The sequence below is a fragment of the Orycteropus afer genome, unplaced genomic scaffold (assembly GCF_000298275.1).
Source record: "Orycteropus afer afer isolate SDZICR_OR568_19922 unplaced genomic scaffold, OryAfe1.0 scaffold00105, whole genome shotgun sequence".
In the NCBI taxonomy this organism is placed as follows: domain Eukaryota; kingdom Metazoa; phylum Chordata; class Mammalia; order Tubulidentata; family Orycteropodidae; genus Orycteropus; species Orycteropus afer.
In genome coordinates this window covers 2,832,470-2,855,272 of record NW_006921692.1, presented here as the reverse complement: position 1 = coordinate 2,855,272, position 22,803 = coordinate 2,832,470, and the positions used below count along the sequence as shown (strand labels likewise).

Genomic DNA, 22,803 nt, shown 5'->3' with positions numbered 1-22,803 from the left:
TTGAACCACCAGCCTTCTGGTTAGCAGTCAAGTGCCTCAGGCACTATGCTACCAGAGCTCTAGGATGGGGAAAATCAAAAGGATTGACAAAACCAAGTGTTAACAAAGACACAGAGTAACTTAAATCTTCATGCATTGCAGTCGTTATAATTATTGTTGTTAGGTGTCATCAAGTTAGTTCCAACTCATAGTGACCCCATGCACAAGAGAACAAAACAATGTCTTGTCCTGCACCATCCTCACAATCGTTGCTATGTTTGAGCCCACTGTTGCAGCCACTTTGTCAATCTATCTTGTTGAGGGTCTTCCTCTTTTTTGCTGACTGTCCATTTTACCGAGTGTGATGTTCTTCTCCATGGACTGATCTCTCCTGATAACATATTCAAAGTACGTGAGATGAAGTCTTGTCAACCTCATTCCTAAAGAGTAGTTTGGTGTGCGTCTTCCAAAGCAGATTTGTTCATTGTTCTGGCAGTTCCTGGTATATTCAGTATTCTTTGCCAACAACCTAACTCAAATGCATCAATTCTTCTTTGGTCTTCCTTATTCATTGTCCAGGTTTTGTATGCACGAAGTGACTGAAAATACTATAGCTTGGGTTGGGTGCACCTTAGTCTTCAAAATGACATCTTTGCTTTTTTAACACTTAAAAGAGATCTTTAGGGACAGATTTGTCCAATGCAATACATCATTTGATTTCTTGACTGCTGCTTCCATGGGCATTGATTGTGGATCCAAGTAAAATGAAATTTTGTGAATATGAAATTGAATAACAACTATGAAGGTTAATTTTATGTGGCAACTTGGCTAAGCTATGATGCCTATTTGTTTGGTCAAACACTAGTCAAGATGTTGCTAAGAAGTACTGATATGTAATTAGCATTTAAATCAGTTGGCCTTAAGTAAAGCAGATTACTCTCCATATGTGGGTGAGCCTTAACCAAGAAGTTGAAGGCCTTATGAGCAAAATTTGAGGTTTCCAGAAGAGGAAGGATTCTGTCTCCAGACTACTTAAGTAGACTTTCTGCCAGAAATACTTTCTCTCCCCCAATCCCAGACTTACCAATTTGGAACACGAGACTACCTGAATTCCCAGACTGTTACCTAACCTATTGGCTCATAGTTATGTCAGCCAATTCCTCGAAAAATCCTCTCTCTCTATATATATATTATTGCTCTACAGAAATGTAAGACAACCACTTTGGAAAATAGTTTGGCACACCATCTTTAGAAGTTAACATACAGTTACCATATAACAAGGATATTTAATTCCTAGTTATCTTCCCAAGAAAAATGAAAATACACATCCACACAAGGACTTGTATGCAAATGTTCAACACTCAAAGCGATCCTAAACTACTCTGCCAAAGCTTGGCTAATGTTCCAGATGAGATTAAATTTAATATGAGTATGTTGTGTAAAATGATATTTTATTCTCATATAGTCTATCTTTTGTGGTATTTTTTTAAAGTAACATTTTATTATGCTGTAAGTGAAACTTTACACAGCAAATTAGTGTCCCCTTTAACAATTTTTATACAAACTGCTCTGTGCCATTGGTTGCAGTTTTTACTATGTATCAGCATTCTTATTTTTCCATTTTGTTCTTTTTCCATGATCTAGCTTCCCTCCCCCTCCTTGCCTTCTCCCCTTTGCTTTTGGGTTAATGTTGGCTATTTGTTCTCATATAGTCCATTGTTTAAGGGAGCACATTATTCGCGGATGATACTCTTTATTTCATAAGCCAATCTAATTTTGCCTGAAAGGTGACCTGCAGAAATGACTTCAATTCCACATTCAAAGGTTATCTTAGGGTGGTAGTTTTAGAGGTACGTCTAGTCTCTATTGGTCCTGTTGAGTCTGGCCTTTTTTAAGAATCCGAGTTTTGCTCTGTAGTATTCTTACATTCTATCCAGGAACTTTTATCATGTCCTGGGTCAGACAGTTGGTGGTGGTGGCCAGGCATCATCCAGTTGTTCTGGTCTCAGTTTAGAAGTGGCTGTGGTTTATGTGGACTATTCATCCCATGGATTAGTTTGTTCTTTCAGCTTTTGACTTCCTTCATTCTCTCTCACTGTATATAAGTAGAGACCAACAGTGGCATCTTAGCCACTTGTAAGCTTTTCATACAATCTTTAGACAAAAACATTCAAGAGCTTCAACAATTTCCTATAGATTTTTTAAAAATACATTGAATTTCCAATTATTTGCTTTTGAAATGCCTTTTGTGTCATTTTCGGTATCACTTTCACTTTCTTCCATTGTTAACTGATCCTTCTCAACAACAGTGTTACTCTATGTGTGTGTGACCTGAGGACCAGTATCAGCAGTATCAGCTTTGCAGTTGTTTTTATGCATGCCACTCCTTGGAAGGAAGATGGGGCAATCTACTTCCCTAGTGATACTGCCTCGGAAACCCAAGGAGGGGTCGCTATGAGTTGGATCCGACTTGATGGCACATAACAACAACAACACAGTATAAGAAAGGAGACCTGGTGGTGCAATGGTTAAACACTCAGATGCTAAATAAAAGGTCAGTGGTTCAAATCCTCCATGAGCTCTGCAGGGGAAAAAAAAAAACTGGTAATTTGCTCTTGTAAAGATTCATAGTCTAAGAAACCATATGGAGCAATTCTACTTTGTCATATAAGGTGCTATGAGTCAGAACTGACTTGTTGGCACACAACAACAACATAGATTAGGAAACCAAATCAAGGTTTCCAGATTTTGCCTGATGATAAAAATCACCTACAATGCGTATTAAATATACACGATTCTGGGCACATTCTATATTTTCTGAATCAGTCTCTAAGGAAGAGGCCCTATAATTTTTTTGCTGAACAAAGAACCAAGATGATTCTCATATCAGGGAAGTCTGTAAAGCAATGAACTATACAAATAGCTCTCAAGCCTTAGCAAGAATCACACACAAGATGTAACTTTGACCAGGATTCCATTTTCACTCCAACATGCAAAGAGCTTTTAAGTCCTTAATGCTCTTGTAACAAGACAAAAATGGAATAAACTGAAAGTAACAACTCTTCTTAGACAGATGAGAGAACTGAGGTCACAAGGCAAACTGCTGCCTTGAAAAGAGGACAGGTAAGTACAATCACAACTTACTGCGAGCAGAAGCCATCACTGGAACCAGCAACTGGTCAGACACTTAACCAGTTACTGACTAATTGCCAGACGCTGACTGTAAACTAGCTTGAGAGTTAAAAGAATAAAAGTCCTGGGGGCCCAGTCTTAGAAGTGTCCCCATATATTAATGGTTTTATCTCCAGAAGCCTTAACAGGTTTTCCTGAGGAAAACTGAAGAAAATCTCTTTATGGCAACAGATGAATAGATAAACAAAATGTGGTACATACATACAAGGAGATAGATAAACAAAATGTGGTACATACATACACAGCCATAAAGAATGTCCTTGAAACATAACATGGATGAATCCGGAGGACATTATGCTGAGTGAATGAAATATGTCAACCACGAAAGGACAATTCTTCTAATGACCCTACTTTTATAAAAATACAAAATTAGGTATACAGAAATCAACATTCACTGCTAGTTACCAGGCATCGGACAGTGAGGAATAGGGAATCACTCTCTAGATAGTAAATACTTGCTCTTTTTGGAGATGGGAAAGGTAATACCAAATGTGGGTGAAGTATGTACAACCTGACCAAGGTAAATGTTATCACTATGAAGTACACAAGGATAAGGAACATTTTTGGAAAATACTGTAACACATACAATTTTGCAACAACTAAAAAATATGTACGTGGTTACGTAAGCAGGTATGCATGTAGATATGTATATAGGTAGGTATGTGTATATACGTGGGCACATATAGATGTACCTATGTTGTTAGGGCCACTGAGTTGATTCTGACTCATGGCAACTCTATGTTCAACAGAACAAAACATACCCGGTCCTGCACCATCCTCACAGTCCCTGTTATGCTTAAGCCTATCGTTACAGTCACTATGTCGATTCATCCCATTGAGGTTCTTCCCCTATTTCTCTTTACCAAGCATGATATCCTTCTCCAGGGACTGGTGTCTTCTGACCACATGACCAAAGTAGGTGAGATAAAGTCTGGTCATTCTTGCTTCTAAGGAGTATTCCACCTGCACTTCTTCCAGGTTAGATTTGTTCTTCTGGCATTCCTTGGTATTTTCAGTATTCTTCCCCAACATCACAATTTGAAGGCATCAATTCTTCTTTGGTCTTCCTTATTCACTGTCCAGATTTCACATGCATATGAGGTAGTGAAAATAAAATACCATTGCTTGGGTTGGGTGCACCTTAGTCTTCAAAGTTACATCCTGGCTCTTCAACACTTTCAACACTTGTGCAGCAAATGTGTCCAGTGTAATACAATGTTTGATTTCTTGACTGCTTCTTCCATGGGTGTTGATTGTGGTTCCAAGTAAACCAAAATCCCTGACAACTTTAATCTTTTCTCCATTTATCATGATGCTGGTTATTGGTCTAGTTGTGAGGGTTTTTTTTTTTTTTTTTTAATTGAGGTGTAATCCATACTGAAGTCTTCAATCTTTATCAGTAAGTGCCTCAAGTCATCTTCACTTTCAGCAAGCAAGGTTGTGTCACCTGCATATAGCAGGTTGCTGATGAGTCTTCCTCCAATCCTGATGCCATGTTCTTTTTCACATAATCCAGCTTCTTCCATTATTGGTTTAGTATAAAGATTGAATAAGTATGGTAAAAGGATACAACTCTGACACATGCCCTTCCTGATTTTAAGCCTTGTAGTATTCCCTTATTTTGTTTGAATGACAGCCTCTTAGTCTATGTACAGGTTCCTCATGAGCACAATTAAGTGTTTTGGAATTCCCATTCTTCTCAATGTTATCCAGTCAAATGCCTTTCCGTAGTCAATAGAACACACATAAACAGCTTTCTGATATTCTTTGCTTTCAGTCAAGATCCATCTGCCATCAGCAATGATATCCCCTGTTCCACATCTTCTTCTGAATCCAGGTTGAATTTCTGGAAGTTCCCTGTAAATATACTGCTTTAACCATGTTTTAATTATCTCCAGCAAAATGTTATTTGCCTGTGATACTAATGATAGTGTTTGATAATTTCCACTTTCTGCTGGAAGTTTCAGAGCAAGTTTCAGAATCTCTTCTGACAATCATTTTGGTCTTTTTTCCCCCTTTTTAATGAACTTTTGCTTTCTTTTTGTATGATATTCTTGATGCTATCCCACAACTTGTCTAGTCTTCAGTCACTGCTGTTCAATGAGTTCAAAATCTACTCTTCAAATGGCCTCTAAATTCAGGTGTGATATACTCAAGGTTGTCTTCTTTATTCTCCATTCCACACTCCAATCACCAGTGATTATTGATTACATTTGGTCAATTTCAGGCTGCAGAAGTTGGTAAAAATCTTCAATTTCTTCATCTTTTGATTTGGGAGTTGTGTATAAGTTTGAATAATAGTAGTATTAACTAGTTTTCCTTGTTGTTGCTGTTGTTGTTATGTGCCGTCAAGTCGGACCTGACTCATAGCAACCCCTCCTTGGGTTTCCAAGGTGGTATCACTGTGGAAGTAGATTGCCCAACCTTCCTTCTGAGGAGTGGCTGGTGGATTTGAACCACTAGCCTTCTGGTTAGCAGTCAAGTGCCTTAGGCACTATGCTGCCAGTCTTCCTTGTAGGCATATGGATATTATCCTCTAAATGACAGCATTATGCTTCAGGATAGATCTTGTTCTGTTTGGTAATGAAAGTGGCACCATTCCTGTTCAATTTATCATTCCCAGCATAGCAGTATATGATTGCCTGATTCAAAACGGCCAATACCAGTCAATTTCAGCTGGGTTCAGGTGTATCTATAGGCATATCTGTATACATGTATGTATGTGCCACATGGAAGGAGCTCTGGTGGTGTAGTGCCTAAGACATTTGACTGCTAACCAGAAAGCTGGTGGTTCAAACCCACCAGCCACTCCTCAGCCACTCCATTAAAAAAAAAAAAAAAAAATCTACATGAGACCAAATGGTCAATATTTACCCTAAAGCAAAGACAGTAAGGGGGGGGGGCAGGGAAACTAGTTTAATAGAAATGAAACTATCAGAATGGAAATAATGAGACTGTTAATACACTGTGAAAAATATAACCAACATCACTGAACAACTGAAAAAGAATATTCCTTGAGCAGGGGAGGAGAAAAGTAACCATTTTGAACTATGCTTAAGTATTCTGTTCTCCCCAGTAGGGACCTACTTTCAGTGAAAACTACTTTGCCAGAGTCTTGTCTGATCTAGGGGAAGAGCAAGTAAATAGCTTGAGCCCACTCTGTCTCACATTACCCAATGCATTTGAGTTGATTCCGACTCATAGCGACTTTATAGAACAGAGTGTAATGGCCCCACAGTTTCAGTTTCCAAGGCTGTAATCTTTATAGAAGTAGAATGCTACATCTGTCTCCTGCAGAGCAGCCAGCTGGTGGGTTCAAACTGTCAATCTTTCAGTTAGCAGCCAAATGCTTAATCACTGTGCAACCAGGGTGCATATGTCTCACACTGGGGGGAAAAACCAAAACAAAACAAAAAACCCCACCAAACCCATTGCCTTTGAGTCAATCCAACTTATAGCAACCCCCACTGGGTTTCCAAAGTGGTAAATCTTTATGGAAGTAGACTGCCCCACCTTCCTTCCATAGAGTGGCTGGTAGGTTTAAACCACAAATGTTTAGCAGTCAAATGGCTTAGGCTCTGTGCCACCAGAGTTTCTCATGTCTCACATTAGAGGAGGGTAAAGAGCTAGGAAACTACTCTGAAGGTCACAGCCCAGGTAGTCTTATCCCATGAAAGAATAAAATATTAGGATAAAATTATAGAATGTTTCACCTCCCCACTCCTTACTACCATATCAATAGAGCTCCAGTATAGTAACAGTGGACTGCAACAGAAAGAGCTATATATAAGACACAGACACTGTTTAAGGATGAGTTACTAGGGAAACCAAGAGACAATAGGGGAAACAAAAACAGTGACAAAAACTGAGACATCAACAGCTGTAACAGATATTAAACACAGCCTAGCACCTAGCTGGAGCTGATAGCTTAGTGATTAAAGCATTCAGCTGCTAACTAAAAAGTCACTTCAAACTCAACAACCACTCCACAAAAGAAAGATGAGGCAGTCTGCTTTCATAACCATTTACAGCCTTGAAAACCTGATGGGGCAGTTTTACTCTGTCCTAGAGGGTAGCTATGAGTTCGAATCAACTCAATGGCAGTGGAATTTTTTTCTTTGTCTCACCTACTTTGGTCATGGGGACCATTCCCTGGAGAAGGATGTCATGCTTGGTAGGGTGGAGGGTCGACGCAAGAGGGGAGGGCCTTCAACGAGATGGACTGACACAGTGGCTGCAATGATGGGCTCAAGATGATGGGATCATGGAGCTGGCGTGGGATCAGGCAGTTTTGTTCTGCTGTGCATGGGGTTGCTATGAGTCAGAAATGACTCGATGGCACCTGACAACAACAGTGCAACCACTAACAATTTTTGTTGTTGTTGTTTTTAATTTTTACTGTGATTTGGGTGAAAATTTACACAGCAAATTCACTTTCCAGACAGCAGCTCACGTACTTTGTCTCATGACATTGACTGCAGTTTCCCAGAATAAACAGCTCCCCTCCCACTTCCTTCTCATAGTTACCTCTTCCCTGTGTCCTCTCTCATGTACTCCTGCCACCTGAACTCACTGTGCATATATAACCCTTCTATTCTCCCATGATTGTTCTCTCCAAGGAGTGTATCTACTTGATGTAAATGTTCAGCTCATACGGCTGTCTTTTGTTTGACTAGAAGCCACAGGTGTGGGTGGGTTCCATTCAGACCTGAACAGCAGCTAGGAGCCATAGTCAAAATAGTTCTATCAGGCTCTATCAGACCAGCAATCCTGGTTCCCTCCCCCCTTTTTTTTAATGATATTGAGTTTCATTCCACATTGTTCTCCCATTCCATCGAGGAACTCCTACATAGACTCCCCTCTGATCCAGTCGCTACCTGACAAAGTAGAATGTGGAACAATGTTTTTCTGTAGTACATTATTCCATTTGAGCTTGATGTCCCCTGCAACTATGGTCCTGAGCCCACAGGTACAACTACATGCTCCCTCTAGGTACCAGGCTGTGGCCAAGAAGTGACTACAACTTTGTGCTTTGTCAGCTCTATACCTGGGAATTCTTACAGAACATACAAATAGAAATGTAGAAACACTGTCTGTCAACTGTATATGTGGTCATGGGCACACTTCTCCCTGCAATAGATATACCTAATAAGTTGAGCCTGTCTACCCTTCTATCCACCCATTTATCAGTGTTTGCCTTCACCAACAATGCAGTACTGTATGTGAAAAAGTGTTCATCTTTGTTGTCTGTACCTCTCATGCACCTCTGTCTTCCTCTACCTCAGTACCACTGTGATCACTCACATTTGGTACATTGCCTTTCTCTTCATCCAAATCAATACTTATCTCTACCTATCTAAGTGTTCCCTCCTCTCCTCTCCCACCCCTGGTAACCAACAAAGAAAATTTCCTTCCATACAAATCCTCTCCTTGACTTTTTACAATAATGGACTAATACAATATTTGTACTTCTGTGACTGACTTATTTCACTCAGAATAACGTCCTCCAAGTTCATCCATGTTATGCAGTGTTTTACAGATTCTATGTTATTCTTTAGGGTTGCATAGTATTTCATTGTGTGTATGTAACATAGTTTGCTTATCCAGTCTTCTGTTGATGGGCACCTAGGTTGTTTCCATCTTCTGGCTATTATAGTGTTGCAATGAACATGGGTTTGCATGTATCTTTTCTTGTCCTGGCTCTCACTTCTTTAACATATATATCTAGTAATGGAATGGCTGGGTCTAGTGGTAATTCTAATTCCAACTTTTTAAGGAATCTCCATACTGCTTTCCACACTGGTTGTACCATTTTACTGCCTCACCAGTGTGTTAGATTCCCAAACTCTCCACTTCCTTGCCAGCATTCGTTATTTTCTGTCTGGTTGAACTTTGCTACTAGCGCTGGGGCATTGTAGTATCTCATTGTTGTTTTGATTTGCATCTCTCAAATGGCTAATGATCGTGAGCATTTTTTCATATGTTTGTTGACCACCCTCTTTGGTGAAGTGTCGATTCACATCTTCTGCCTATTTTTTAACTGAATTATTTGCCTTTTTGTTGAGGTGCTGGAGTTTTCTATAAATTCTAGAGATGTCAGATATGTCATCGGTGAATATTTTTTTCCCAATCTGTAGATTCTCTTTTTTTTAAAAGTCTTTGGAAGCACATAAAAATTTAATTTTTAGAAGGTCCCATTCATCTAATTTCTCTTCTGCTGCTTGTACATTTTGGGTTATGCTTGACAGTCTATTTATGCCATACATTAGGACCGCTAAATTTGCCCCTAGTTTTTCCTTGAGGAACTTTATAGTTTTAAGTTTCACATTTAAGTATTTGATCCATCTGGAGTTAGTTTTTGTGTATGGTGTGAGGTACGGATCTTGTTTCATTTTTCTGCAAATGGATATCCAGTTTTGTCAGCACTATTTGTTAAAGAGACCATCTCTTCCTCATTTAATGGATTTCAGCCCTTTGTCAAAGATCAGCTGACCATAGGTTGATGGGTATGTTTCTGGGTTCTCAATTTTATAGCATTGGTCTATCTGTCTTTCATTGTACCTATACCAGGTAGTTTTGACTATCATGGCTGTATGGTAGGTTTTAAGATCTGGCAGTGTGCCACCTCCTATTTTCTTCTTCTTCTTCAATAATGCTTTGCTTCTCTGAGGTCTCTTTCCTTTCCATATAAAGTTGGTGATTGGTATTTCTGTATCTTTAAAGAATGTTGATGGGGTCTGGATTGGGATTGCATTGAATGTATAGATTTCTTTGGGTGACATTTTTACAATGTTCAATCTTCCTATCCATGAGCATGGTATGTTCTTCCATTTATGTGAGATAGATCTTTCAGGGATTCTTGAAGTAGTCTTTTTGTAGTTTTCTTTGTACAAGTCTTTTGTGTTCCTGGTAAGATTTATTCCCAAGTATTTAATCTTTTTGGTAGCTACTGTAAATGGTATTGATTTCCTTATTTTTCAGCAATCTCTTTGCTGGTGTAGAGGAATCCAACTGATTTTTGGATGTTGATCTTGTATCCTGCCATGATGCTACATCTCTTAATTGGTTCCAGTAGATTTTTGACTGAGTCTCTTGGGTTTTCTAGGTATAGGATCTTATCATCAGCAATAGGGATAGTTTGAGTTTTTCCTTACCAAAATGGATGCCTCTGATTTCCCTTTCTTGCCTTATTGCCCTGGCTAGGACTTCCAATACAATGTTGAAGAGAAGTGGTGATAGAGGGCATCCTTGTCTGGTTGCTGTTCGCAAGGGGAATGGTTTCAGTCTCTCTCCATTGATAATAACGTTGGCTGTTGGTTTTACATATATACCCTGTATTATGCAAATAATATGAGGAATGTCCCTTCTATTCATATTTTGCTGAGAGTTTTGATCAGGAATGGGTATTGGATTTTATCAAATGTCTTTTCTGCATCAGTTGATATGATCATGTGGTTCTTTTCCTTTATTTATGTTGTAGATGATGTTTTTCTAATGTTGAACCATCCCTCCATACCTGATATGAACCCCACTTGGTCATAATGAATTATTTTTTTGATAATGTTGTTGGAATCTATCAGCTAGGATTTTGTTGAAGATTTTTGCATCTATGTTCATGAGGGATATTGGTCTGTAGTTTTCCTTTTGAGTGATGTCTTCACCTGATTTTGGTATCAAGGTTATGCTTGCTTCATAAAGTGAGTTAGGGAGGATTCCATCCTTTTTTATGTTTTGGAATATTTGAGTAGGATTGGTGTCACTTCTTCTCTGAATGTTTGGTAAAAGTCTCCAGTGAAAGCATTTGGACCAGGACTTTTTTTTGTTGGTAATTTTTTTTATGACTTGTTCAATTTCTTCTTTTGTTATGCATTTGTTCAACTTTTCCACATCAGTCTGTGTTAGTTTAGGTAAATGGTGTGTTTCTAGAAATCTGTACATTTCTTCCAGATTTCCAAATTTGTTGGAATACAGTTCTTTTGTTTTGTTGTTGTTGTCGTTGTTGTTATGTGCCGTCGAGTTAGACCCGACTCATAGGGACCCCTCCTTGGGTTTCTAAGGCAGCTGGTGGGTTTGAACCACCAGCCTTCTGATTAGCAGTCAAGTGCCTTAGGCACTTGTGCTTGTCCTCTTTATTTATTTTGATGTGACGGTTTGCCTTTTTTCTTTGAGGTTACCCTGTGATTTATAATTTTCTCCCCAAGTTTACAATGGTCCATTCTATCCTGCAACTCTCTTGATTTCCTCACCATTTAGAAGTTCTGTAATTATGCTATTTGGTTTGTAGTTTTCCTCATTTGCCAACTGATGTCTCTGGTTCCTTATTTACAATCTTGTAAGCTTATTGTACTTTGGATACTTCCATAGCTGTGGTGGTTTGTGGGTGCAGCGTAGTAAATTACATAATATGGGTTTTCCAGCCATAGTCCTTGTAAACTCAGTGGTAGAATTTGCCATGAGCAACTAAGTAACTCCTGATTGTTAAAGATATTCATCTGGGGTATTCATGTTGAGAATGACAAGAAGCAATCTTCTGGGAAGTTCTTTCTCTCAGGTATACAGAATTCTGATGTTGGGATTGGTTAGTTTGGCTACTCTGCCAGGCTCAAAAGGAGCCCTCCTAGAGGCAGAAGGAATCTCTCATTGCTGGCTAAGAGACGTACTGCTGAGAGAAATAAATGCATTTCCTCAGAGAGAGACACAAGAGACATGTGCTGCTGAGAGATATGTGAGAGACATGCACTGAGAGACATGTGCTGTTCAGAAGGAGACATGAGACACACAGTGCTGAGAGACTGCTGGCTGCTAAGTAGGACAGCTGGCCATGAGAGACTGAGTGCATTTCCGAACTTGAATTGTAACCTTTTGTTTCCCCCATAAACCCCATAATCTGTGAGTTGTGTGTGGCCACTGCAGCAAATTATCAAACCCAGCAGAGAGGTGGTGGGTGCTGCAGGAGGAACGGCTGGTGTCAGTGTTGGTGTCAAGGTTGGTGAAATGGCTGGAGGGCAGCAGCATGTCTTGCCTCGCAGGAACAGGCCTTAGGACACTGATGGTGATTTTGTCTTCCTCTTATGTGGTTAGAGGAGGTCAGAAGATGTGGCCTCCTTCTCCCTTTATTATTGGGTTATGTCATCTTGTGTATTAATGGTCGATTGTTGTTTGCTATTATTGGTTCTCTGTTCAAAGGACTCCCTTTAGTATCTCTTGTAAGGCTGATCTGGTTTTAACAAATTTCCAAATTCCCTTAATTTCTGCTTATCTGCAAATCTCCTAATTTTACCATCATATTTGAGGGACCATTTTGCTGGATATATAATTCATGGTTGGAAATTTTTCTTTTTCAGGGTTTTATATATACCATCTCATTGCCTTCTCGGCTGCATGGTTTCTGCCAAGAAATCAGAGCTTGGCCTTATTGGTTGCCCTTTGTAGGCAACTTTTCATTTTTTTCCCATGCTGCTTTCATGATTCTTTGTTTTTGGTTTTGTTGAGTTTGAAGATGATATGTCTTGGTGATTTTCTTTTGGGGTCTATCCTGTTTGGGTTTGTTGGACTTCTTGAATGGATATATTCTCATCTTTCATATGAGGAAAGTTCTCTTCCAACAAATCTTGGAAAATTTTCTCAGTGGCTCTCTTTTTCTCTTCCTTTTCTGGAATTCCAATTACACGTAAGATATTCCTTTAGATGGTATCCCATGTGAACCTTGGGCTTTCTTCACTTATTTTGATGTTTTTTTCTGACTGATCCCTTTCCAAAGAAGTATTCAGGTATTTATTTTCAATCTTATTAATTCTGCCTTCCAATGATTTGATTCTACTCTTTTGCCCTTTCAATGTGTTATCTATTTCTGAAAATTTAGTATTAATCTTCTGGATTTGTATCTGTAGATTTTTCATCATTTCTAATTTTTCATTTATTTTGACATTTTCTCTCCTGTATTTCCTTCCAAAATTGTTCTAGGGTTTTGTCTTTGTTTTCCTTAATTTTGTCAGTGTTTTCCTTGATCTCCCTCTCAATCCTTTGAAGATATCTAATTCTTTTGAATTCCTTATGAGGGAGTTCCAATGCTGCTTCTTCCTCAGGGATGTGTTCTGGGTCTGTATCCTGCTTCCTTGTTTCTACCACTTTATCCTGCTTCTTTGTGTGGACTGTGATGGTCTGCTGTCTCTGAGGCAGTGTGATGTTGTTGTATTTAGATCTCTGATAACTGTTTGTGAAAAGCAGTTAAGGGTGAGTCAGGCTCTTCTTAGTGGTCATTCATCATTGGCCAGTTGGTGGAGAAGGAAGTGGTGGCCCTCACTCAGTAAGTGGAGCTGCAAGATGTGAGTGTGTGGTTGTGTCCTTTGGGCATGGTTGGTGTCTCCCACTCAGACAAAAACAATGACTGATAAACCATCAGAAAAGTAAGAACAAGTGGACAAAAAACACACTGCATAAATACATAGGAACAATCACCAAAACAAGAAAAAAAAAAAAAAAATCTGGGGAAGAGGCAATAAGAGAAAAGAGGTACAGTAGGAGAATAATGAAAAAAATGGGGAAAATGCAACAAGAATAACAAGGAAATGAGAGAACCATTAGAAAGAAAAAAAAAACTAGGAATCAGGAACAGGGAAGAGAGAAAATGCTGAAAACTAGAACCTGGGAAGGGAAGAATAATGAGTAACAGTAAAAGGTTTGAAAAAAAAAATTAAAAGCAGACAAAAACAAACTGAAGAAAAAGGATAAAAAAAATCTGGTCATGGTGGGTGTTCTGGTAACCTAGTGCCACTCTGACAAGAATATACCACCAATGGGACAGCTTAAACAAACATAAGTTTATTCTCTAACAGTTTGGAGGCTTTAAGTCTGAGTTCAAAGTGCCAGGCTCTAGGGGCTGGGTGAAAGCCCCTCAACCTTCAGCTCTGCCTCCTGTTCTCGGCCCACTGAAGGTAGAGGGTTTTCTTTAGACTGTTGGTTGCTGAGGCTGACAAGCCCCAGGTTGACAAGTAAAAAGGCACAGTCCCAATGTTACCAAACCACATGGCAGGCAATTAATTCAGGTCCGTTCAAAGTACCAAGGTCAGCAGAGCATGTCAGGCTGCTGAACAACATGGCTATATGTAGGGTTCAAGTGTGGCATAAACTAGAGACCGTTCCCCAAGGCTTCTCTTAACATACAGGAAGCAAACCACATCCCTAGGGCAGCTACTCAGCTGCTCACAGTAGATTCCACCATGGAATTTATTACCAGTCTCATCATGGGGAATACTACATCCAACTGTCCAGTCACTCAACCAGGCCCAGCCAAGTTGACACACAAACTTAACTACCACAGTGAAGCAGGGCACCCAGGCTCCACTGGAGCACACAGAGTGGGATGGAATTCCTGCCAGCCCAGAAGGTGGGTGGGAGTGAAGGACGGCTGCACCTCCGTTTACCAAGAGGGTGTGGGGTATAAGAGTAATAAGGGGAATATCGCACCTTTCCAGTCGTTTGTGTCTAGAACGTCCTTGTGGTCCTCAGCAAGTTGAGCCTATTCTTAGGTCCCTAGAATCTGAGAAAATGCCGTTGTTTTAAATATCCAAAATGGTTGAACCACTTGAAAACATTCAAAATGGCTGCACCCTCTGGACAGCCAATAGTCCATGGCTCATTCTGTTTCCCTCCTAACTGTTTTCCCTCTCATTCATCAGCCACTAGTGTGGTACTCCATGCAGCCCCTGGCTAGCAGGGCTGATTTTTAGGTTAATTCTTAGGTCCTAACACTACCTGGCAATATCCAAGCTGTCTGCACCATCAGGATCACTGACTGATTGCAGGTCCGTATGTTTCCTTGTTGGGTGTTTTCATGCAGATTCTTCTACTAGTTTGAGTTTAGTCCACCTCTGTATCCTTCCTTTCAAAGCTCAGAGCTCCAGGATTATCTTCTGTATTTGTGTTAATTGATTCCCCTTTTCTTTGTTGAAGAGGGTTTGTCTTTCTTTGTTGAAGAGCTTGTCTGTCTATTCCACCATCTTACCAGAGCTCCTCCACTAACAACTTTTTAAAAAAGAATTATAGTGAAATACTAAGAGAGGAGTAAAAATCGAATTACATAAAACAGAAAAGGCAGAAAAAGAGGGGGAGATTAAAAAAAAAAAAAGGCAACAAATAGAGAACAGTACAAGAAAATCACTTTAAAAATAAAGAAACAAGTCTCAAAGGACATGTAGATCAATTGGCATAACTCATTTCATAAAGATAATATTCTACATCTTAGTTTGGTGAGTAGCATCTGGGGTCTTAAAAGCTTGCAAGCAGCCGTCTAAGATATAACTGTTGGTCTTTTCCTGTTTGAACAAAGGAGAGTGAAAGGAAGCAATCCATAGGACTAATGGCCCACATGAAACACAGCCTCCTGTTGCCTGAGACCAGAACCAGATAGTGTCTGGTTACCACTACTGACTGGTTGACTAGGGACAGAATAGAAGGTCCAGGTAATAATCAGAGAAAAAAGTAGATTCTGATTCAGTATAACTGGGGTGGAAATGCAAATTCTCAGCAGGGGGTTGAACTATAAAGAATTGGTTCCATGCCCTGGCACCTACCGATACTATACATAAATACATTTCTCATCCCCCAAAAGAGTAGTAATTTTGGTCATGATACTACTCAATACATCATACTGTAAGCTTTTCTTTTCCTATGCAGTTTCTAATTTGTTGGAAAAATACTGATCTGTGAGATTTTTTTTTAAATTATCTTTATAATGTTTTCCTCTCCTCTATTTTCTCTACACTAATATTGCAATGTTGAAATTTTCCAAATTGAGCCTCTAAATATCTTTTGCTCTTCTAGTCTCTACTGTACTTTTTGTAGGTTCTTCAACTTTGTCTTTTAGACCTTCCATTAAGTCATTGCAGATAGGTTTTAAGTTCCAGAGATTTTTACAGTAAGTCCCCAGGTTATGAACGTATGACTTAGGAAAAACTTGTACTTGCCTTTTAATATTCTGTACCATATTTTCACGCAAATAATGTGCCTATCATATGATATTTTGCAAACTGTACAACTCCCTCATGTATTAGTTTCCTACCTGTGCTATGTGTGTCATACATGTGGGCACACTATGTGAAATTTATGGTAAATTTTCCTTCACTTTGAAAAGCTTGAACCAACTCTTACTGGCAACAAAATGACCATCACTTTCACTTGCTGCACATGAAGCTTTTAAATTATTGAAAAGGTTTCCAGCCTTTTCTTGCACTAAAGTAAGGCTAAATAAGAATCAGATGCACCTGCTGTGACTCTCAACTCCAACTTAAAAGACACACGTAAGAGCAGATCTCTTTAGTAACTCAGGGACTGCCTACGTTGTTATCGTACTGTGGTTATTTATTTATTTATTTTTAAAAGCATCCTATTATTGTCCATTAGGATATCTTGGATGCATTACTTCTGTTATTCCCTTGATGAAATTAATAAGAGTCCACTCCCTACCCTGAGTTGCTTTATGTTGTTTGGTATTTGATCTCACGTTAGAGAATTTTCTCAGATTCTGTTTAAAAGCAAAGGTTGAAAAGGTTGCTTTAAATACGTTTCACGGAGTTTACTGACCTAAGCTTGATTGTAGAGAGATCTTGCCAGGTTAAATTTAAGGATTAAATCTAGATTAGCATCTTGAAGTCTTGCTCCTGGATCAGGCAGATTCCCCAGATAAGATTTTTCCAACTTCCTTCAATTTCCTGCCTTGGGAATAAGGGCCTGGTTCTCATTCTTCTGGAAAACTAGCAGGGAACACATACATGATTTATTCCTCCTCTTTTCCATACTGAACTCCCGCATCTGATACTGCTTGGCATCGCTCAATTTAGAAGCCCTACTGTTCTACTCTCCCCAGAAAAGAAACTAGGTAGAGGAGGGACATTCATTAAGGGAGGTGGGGGGTGGGGAGATCCAGGACTGTAACAACTTCTTAAATGTCTTTAAATCAGTTCTACTTATTTTAGTGTCCCCCCCCTTTGCCTGCAACTGAGACACCTCCCTTTATGCAGTATACTGCTTTATGCAGTATCAACAGGATTGGCTCTTGATCTCTCATTGATAAGAAGTGCTAATTCACATCTGCTTTCCAGCATTCATGGAGCTCTGGTGGCATAGTGCCTAAGGCATTTGACTGCTAACCAGAAAGCTGTAAGTTCAAGCCCACTTGAAGGCTTGGGCAATCTACTTCCGTGGCAATACTGCCTCAGAAACCCAAGGAGGGTTCACTGTGCGTCAGATCCGACTGGATAGCAGTATTATATGATATATAGGTTTTTTTTGAGTATATATATTCCAGCATTCAAAATAATTCTCTCAGTCAATGTGGATTTATGGTTAAAACAAGAAAGTAAACAAACAAAACACAGTTCCTTTATAAACGTCTTAGTGGGATTTTGAGAAGGAGTCAAATTAGTTGTGTATACTCTAGTGGCATAGTACCTAAGGCATTTGCTTCAAATCCACCAGCCACTCCTTGAAAGGACGATTGGGCAATCTACTTCTGTAGTGATACTGCCTCGGAAATCCAAGGAGGGGTTGCTATGAGTTGGATCCGACTCGACGGCAGTGAGAGCCTGGAATCTGTGATTTTTGTTTCTAACCTTCCCAAATTAGCCAATGAAAACCCATGGATCACAATGGTTTGAGCCACACCAATCATGGGGATGAGGTAGGACAAGGCAGCGTTTAGTTTCATTATGTATGGGGTCACCATGAGTTAGGGCCAACTTGATGGTTGTTCACAGTGAATGGTTTAAATCCACTGGGAACCACTCTGTAATAGAATATTTACAATTATTCGAACGGTCTAGAGAGTGTCTTGGTGACTGTATGTAAACTGCACAGACAAATGAAACGGGGATAAAAATGCTTGACTTTATAGTAATTTAATATTGTAAAAAATAGGTTAAATGACGTGTGCTCATTCAAGAGGAATATGTTGTATAAACCTCAGATATACTGTTATCTTCTTTTAGAAAGATAATAATTCACTATTAGCAAGGTGAGTTGCTTTTCTCACAAAAATATTAAGTTGAATGATATGGCTATTCCTTCCCTTGTATTTCTTGTACCTTGTTTACAAGACAGCTTTTGGGTCTGTGATACAGTGTACAGATTAATGCTTCCTCATGACAAACAGTTCACTAAATGAAATGTAATTAAAAGGAAAAAAAAAAAGACTTCCATCTCCTTGTATTTAACTAAAGCAATGAAAACCTTATCTCGTGTATTCTTTGTATATGTGTGAGTATGTAACTGTATATGAATCTTTAATATAAACATTTTATATTTCTTTCTAGGCATGTTTAAAAAAAAAAAAAGGAACAAAACTCACTGCCATCAAGTCAATTCTGAATCATAGCAACCCCTCCTTGGGTCTCCCAGGTAGTATCTCTACAGAAATAGATTGTCCAGTCTTCCTTCCGAGGAGTGGCTGGTGGGTTTGAACCACCAGCCTTCTGGTTAGCAGTCAAATGCCTTAGGCAGTGTGCCACCAGAGCTTGTGAATAGCAAGTTAGCTGGCCATACCATTCAGAAGGGACAGGAAATTATCCTTATGCTACCAGAGCTCCTAAAGAAAGAGGAAAATATTACTTAAGAGAGCTCTCTCTGGTGGCACAGTGCGTAAGGCATTTGACTGCTAATCAGAAGGCTGGCAGCCTGAAGACGGGGAAATCTACTTCCTTAGAGATTTGGAATTGGAAACTCGCTATGAGTTAGAATTGACTCCACGGCAATTTTTTTTTTTTTTAAAGAGAGTGAGGCATCCACTTCCAACTGAAAATCAACTTTTGATAACATAGTACTATCATCTTGAAAGTGTTTGGTAAATATTTAGCTCTCTTTTCACACTATAAAAAGGCTTAAAGTATCACACAGGTAGCTTACAGTTCCTTTGCAGCTCCAAAATGCTGATTCTAGTATCTATGGACAGTCTAGATTCTAATTCTTTTCTAGTTCTTTTCCAAACTGGCTATGTGACCTCAGGCATATTCAGGCCTGTTTTGAACTCCTTCTTATTTATAAGCAGTAATCCCTATCAATCTTTCAATCTTGATTTCCCATTGCTGGCATATGATCAAAAGTAATTTAATTTTTAAAACATTTTAAATATATTTTAATATTAACGTAAACAGTTTTTTGGTGTGGATGCCAGAATTGAGTCTGCATACTTATCAACTGCATGGAAATCTTAACTCCCAGAGTATAAATATATAAATGTATATATAAATGTACCTAACAATAAATGTAATGCAATGTACTTTTCTGTCATTTCATATTGTCAGGTAATGTAAGACCTCCTATTTTATCTAAAAAGAAACCAGTTATTTTAAGATGTAAAACTTCAATGAAAAGACTTTTGAATGTGATTAGAATTTTGCTTTCCTTTTCTTTAATAACTCAAATTATCAAAATCCTGTGCATAACATAAACTGATTTTTATAATATTTCAACATTTGTGATACGGTCAGGTCATAAAATGAGCTCTAGTACCTCACTGTACTGCAGCAGCTGGATTTTTCCACCTCATAGAGGGTGGTATAAATAACAATGGTTGCAAGGTAGAAAGAAAAAGATTTCACATTCTACTCAGATGTATAATATATTGATACGGTAGGATTTATGTATGTTTTGCATGCTTTGATTTATTGCACCTTGGTTCAAGTTCCAGCTTTTGTCACTAGCTTGTTGTGTAAGCTTTGTTGTTGTTGTTATGTGCCGTTAAGTCGGATTAGGCAAATCATTTTACTGGGTGTCAGTGTTTTTCACTTTAAATGTGAGGATAAAACGTGATCAATATAAGTATTTTAAAAAGAAAAAAGGAAATTAATATACAAATACTGCTGCTATGGCTAATTTACTCAATTCTTTAATTGCCTGAGGATGGGGAGAGGTTTGGGCCCTATGCTGTTTTATTTATTCAATCTGAATCCCATCCTGTCTTTTAGAGTCAAAGAGAACCAAGATATTTGCGCATTAGGCCGCATACCTCATCATCTTCACAAGAAACAATCTCCTTATTAATTTTTCTCAGGCTTTGCTTTCAAAGCAGATGCTTATACCCAGATACCTATGACACAAAACTCAAGGCATATTCTACCTTTATCTTCACAATCAAGCTTTTTCTCTCGTGAGGCATCATTAAGACCAGAAACCTATCTAAAATATGAGGTTGCATAATCAGATTGAAATCTCTGCTCTGATGGATTTTTAAGCCTACAGGTGGAAACTGTTCATACCCAGTGGTGACCGAGTGGATAAAGTCAACATTTCTCAAAAGCATGCACTCTGTTAGGCGTCATTCCTTAGACGTCTTCTTGCTACAAAAGCACCCGGAAATGTCAGATAGGTGCTTAGAATAAGAATGGAAATCCTCAGTCACAAATCTGTAGTGTTACTACTGTATATGACACAGGAAATGGCCTAGGGGGTGGGGCCAGTTTTCACTGCCTTCTAGGTACCGCTAGGGATGGTTGTGACGGCCTGGTCCGGTGGGCATTTACTCAGGGAAGGATGAAACACAAGGATGGCGTTTCTGTAGTGTGCCAAAACAAGACCCTATTATAGCCACGCAGGTCTGCAACATGCATTCCTAGGACAGGAGAGCGCGCGCCCATGGGGAACATTACCATCCTGCAGTATGAGGGTGGGCTGCACCGCTTGCACTCGGAACTGCCTGGCCCTCCAGCCAGGACTGGGCGCTCGCACCACCTCGCTATCGGATAGCCAGGTCACCGTCTCAAAGTTGTCCCCGCGAGCTAGAGCTTCGGCCTCAGCGTGGTGCACAGCTACCCGGTCGAATTGGTAAAGGCCCCCGGAGTGGTCGAAGTGCACGTGGGTGGCCACCGCCAGCAGCGGCCGCCGTTCCGCATCCTCCTTGGCTCCATGGTCCTGCAGGAGGCCGGAGGAGTACAGATACTCAGGTAGACTGCGTAGACCCAAGCCTGTGTCAATCACCACGTCCTGCTCCGAGCCACGCACTAGCCAGATGTTGGCGCGGTTGCCAGACTCGTAGAAGCGTTCCTGAATCCAGAAGATGCCGTCGCCCAGGGATTTGTGGGCGTACCATTCAAGCGCCGACATCCTGGGCAGGGGTGCGGCCGGGCGTGGTGGGTGTGGGCGTGGGCGTGTGTGCCTCCAGCAGGCTGGCCAGACCCGAGGCGCTGCGGTTGTGTGGAGCAGTCTGTCCGCAGCCTGGAAGGTGACGCAGAGCGAGGAGGGGCGGAGGATGCAGAGAGGTGCGGAGGGAGGAGTAGGAGGAGGAAAGACACCTCCCGCCAGGCCTGCAGAGCGCAGACTGCACTGCCCACACCCAGGCGCCAGAGTAATAGCGGTGCCTGCAGTAGCCGCAGGAAAGAACGTTAACGCAGAGGATACTGCACAGGAGACCTAGAATAGACTAGCCCTACTCCGGGGGGGCGGGGGAGTCTGACTGCAGAGGCTGGGACAGAAATGTGCTAGGCTGCAACCAGGCGAGCCCGCCCACCTATGCGCCTCTCTGCTCACTCCTCTCCGGCACCGAGAGAGTCAGGCTTACCTGATTGGACGGCGACTACGGCGCCTGCCAAGGGCTAAAAAGCTCTTTGACCAGGGGGTGGGACTTAACTAGGGAGTGGGCAGGGCTAGTTTGTTGGAATCTGAACGCGGTTCTGGGGCCGCGTGGAGGGCGGAGCGCGCATCGCCGAAAGTGGGACCAGCGGGCCTCAGCGTCCGATCACTCTGCTTACACCCTTTCTCTGCCGGCCGGCACTTCTTCTGCATAGTTTTTCCCTCAGCCACGAGGCTTAGTGAACAGGTAAAGAGCAAGCTATCGGGGCCATGGACGAGGGTGAGGACGGTGGAGGGGAGTTAAAAGGGCACGTGGAGTAGGTAAAGTCAGAGGTAGATACTCTTTAAAGAGCTTCTGAGGCGCGTTGTGCGATAGCTTAACCTCTGCTCCTGCTCCCTTCAAAATCTTATAAAACCGTCATTTCCAGTTCTTACCTAATCTCCATTTTCTGGGAGTGTTTGCAGTGAATTAGAAGGGAAATTAATTGTTTTTATTGGTTGTAGGTTTACCAAATACTGTGATTTGGTATATGATTTGTTCAAGTACTAGTCATTGCTGCAGACTTGCAGCTGAGGTCAGACTGTCTGTTTCAACTGTTCACACATAACCGATATTATGGGGAAAGAGGCTGATAGTAAGGTTTTTCTTCTTTTATAAAAAATGAAATTCTATATTTCCCCTTCCCCCACTGTTTTTTCTGGCTGGTTTATCGGCTCTTGGAAGAGAGCAAAGAAAGTTGATAGAAAGGCTGGACTAAGGAAAGGTGATGACAGTTTGTGAGAATGGGAAAAGTGTTTATTAACTGGGTGTGGCCCTGCCAGCCACACAAACCACCTCCACTATTAACGCCCAGTCCCTGCCTGCCCCACATTCACACCCACTACAGCTATTTAATGTTCATTAAGGCTTGAAAAAATTCCCCTGAGAACTTGACTAACCTCCCCACTCAGCTGGAAGAAGTATTAAGGGACCCATGAGACAGCATTATAAAGGATAATTATGAAAACCCCTATTGGCAACTACTAATTAGCCTCGTAGGAGCTCTGGTCGCCACTTGACTGCTAACCAGAAGG

General features: G+C 40.4%; 1 protein-coding gene across 1 annotated transcript in view; it reads right to left on the bottom strand.

Annotated features, from left to right (window-relative positions):
- Nucleotides 1-21,264, bottom strand: part of MBLAC2 (metallo-beta-lactamase domain containing 2) — a 33,458-nt gene extending 12,194 nt beyond the window's left edge. Inside the window, exon 1 of the mRNA XM_007943377.1 lies at nucleotides 20,811-21,264. Coding sequence (XP_007941568.1) covers nucleotides 20,811-21,264 — 454 coding nt within the window. The remainder of the gene's footprint in view (nucleotides 1-20,810) is intronic.
- Between the last annotated feature and the right edge of the window lie 1,539 nt (nucleotides 21,265-22,803).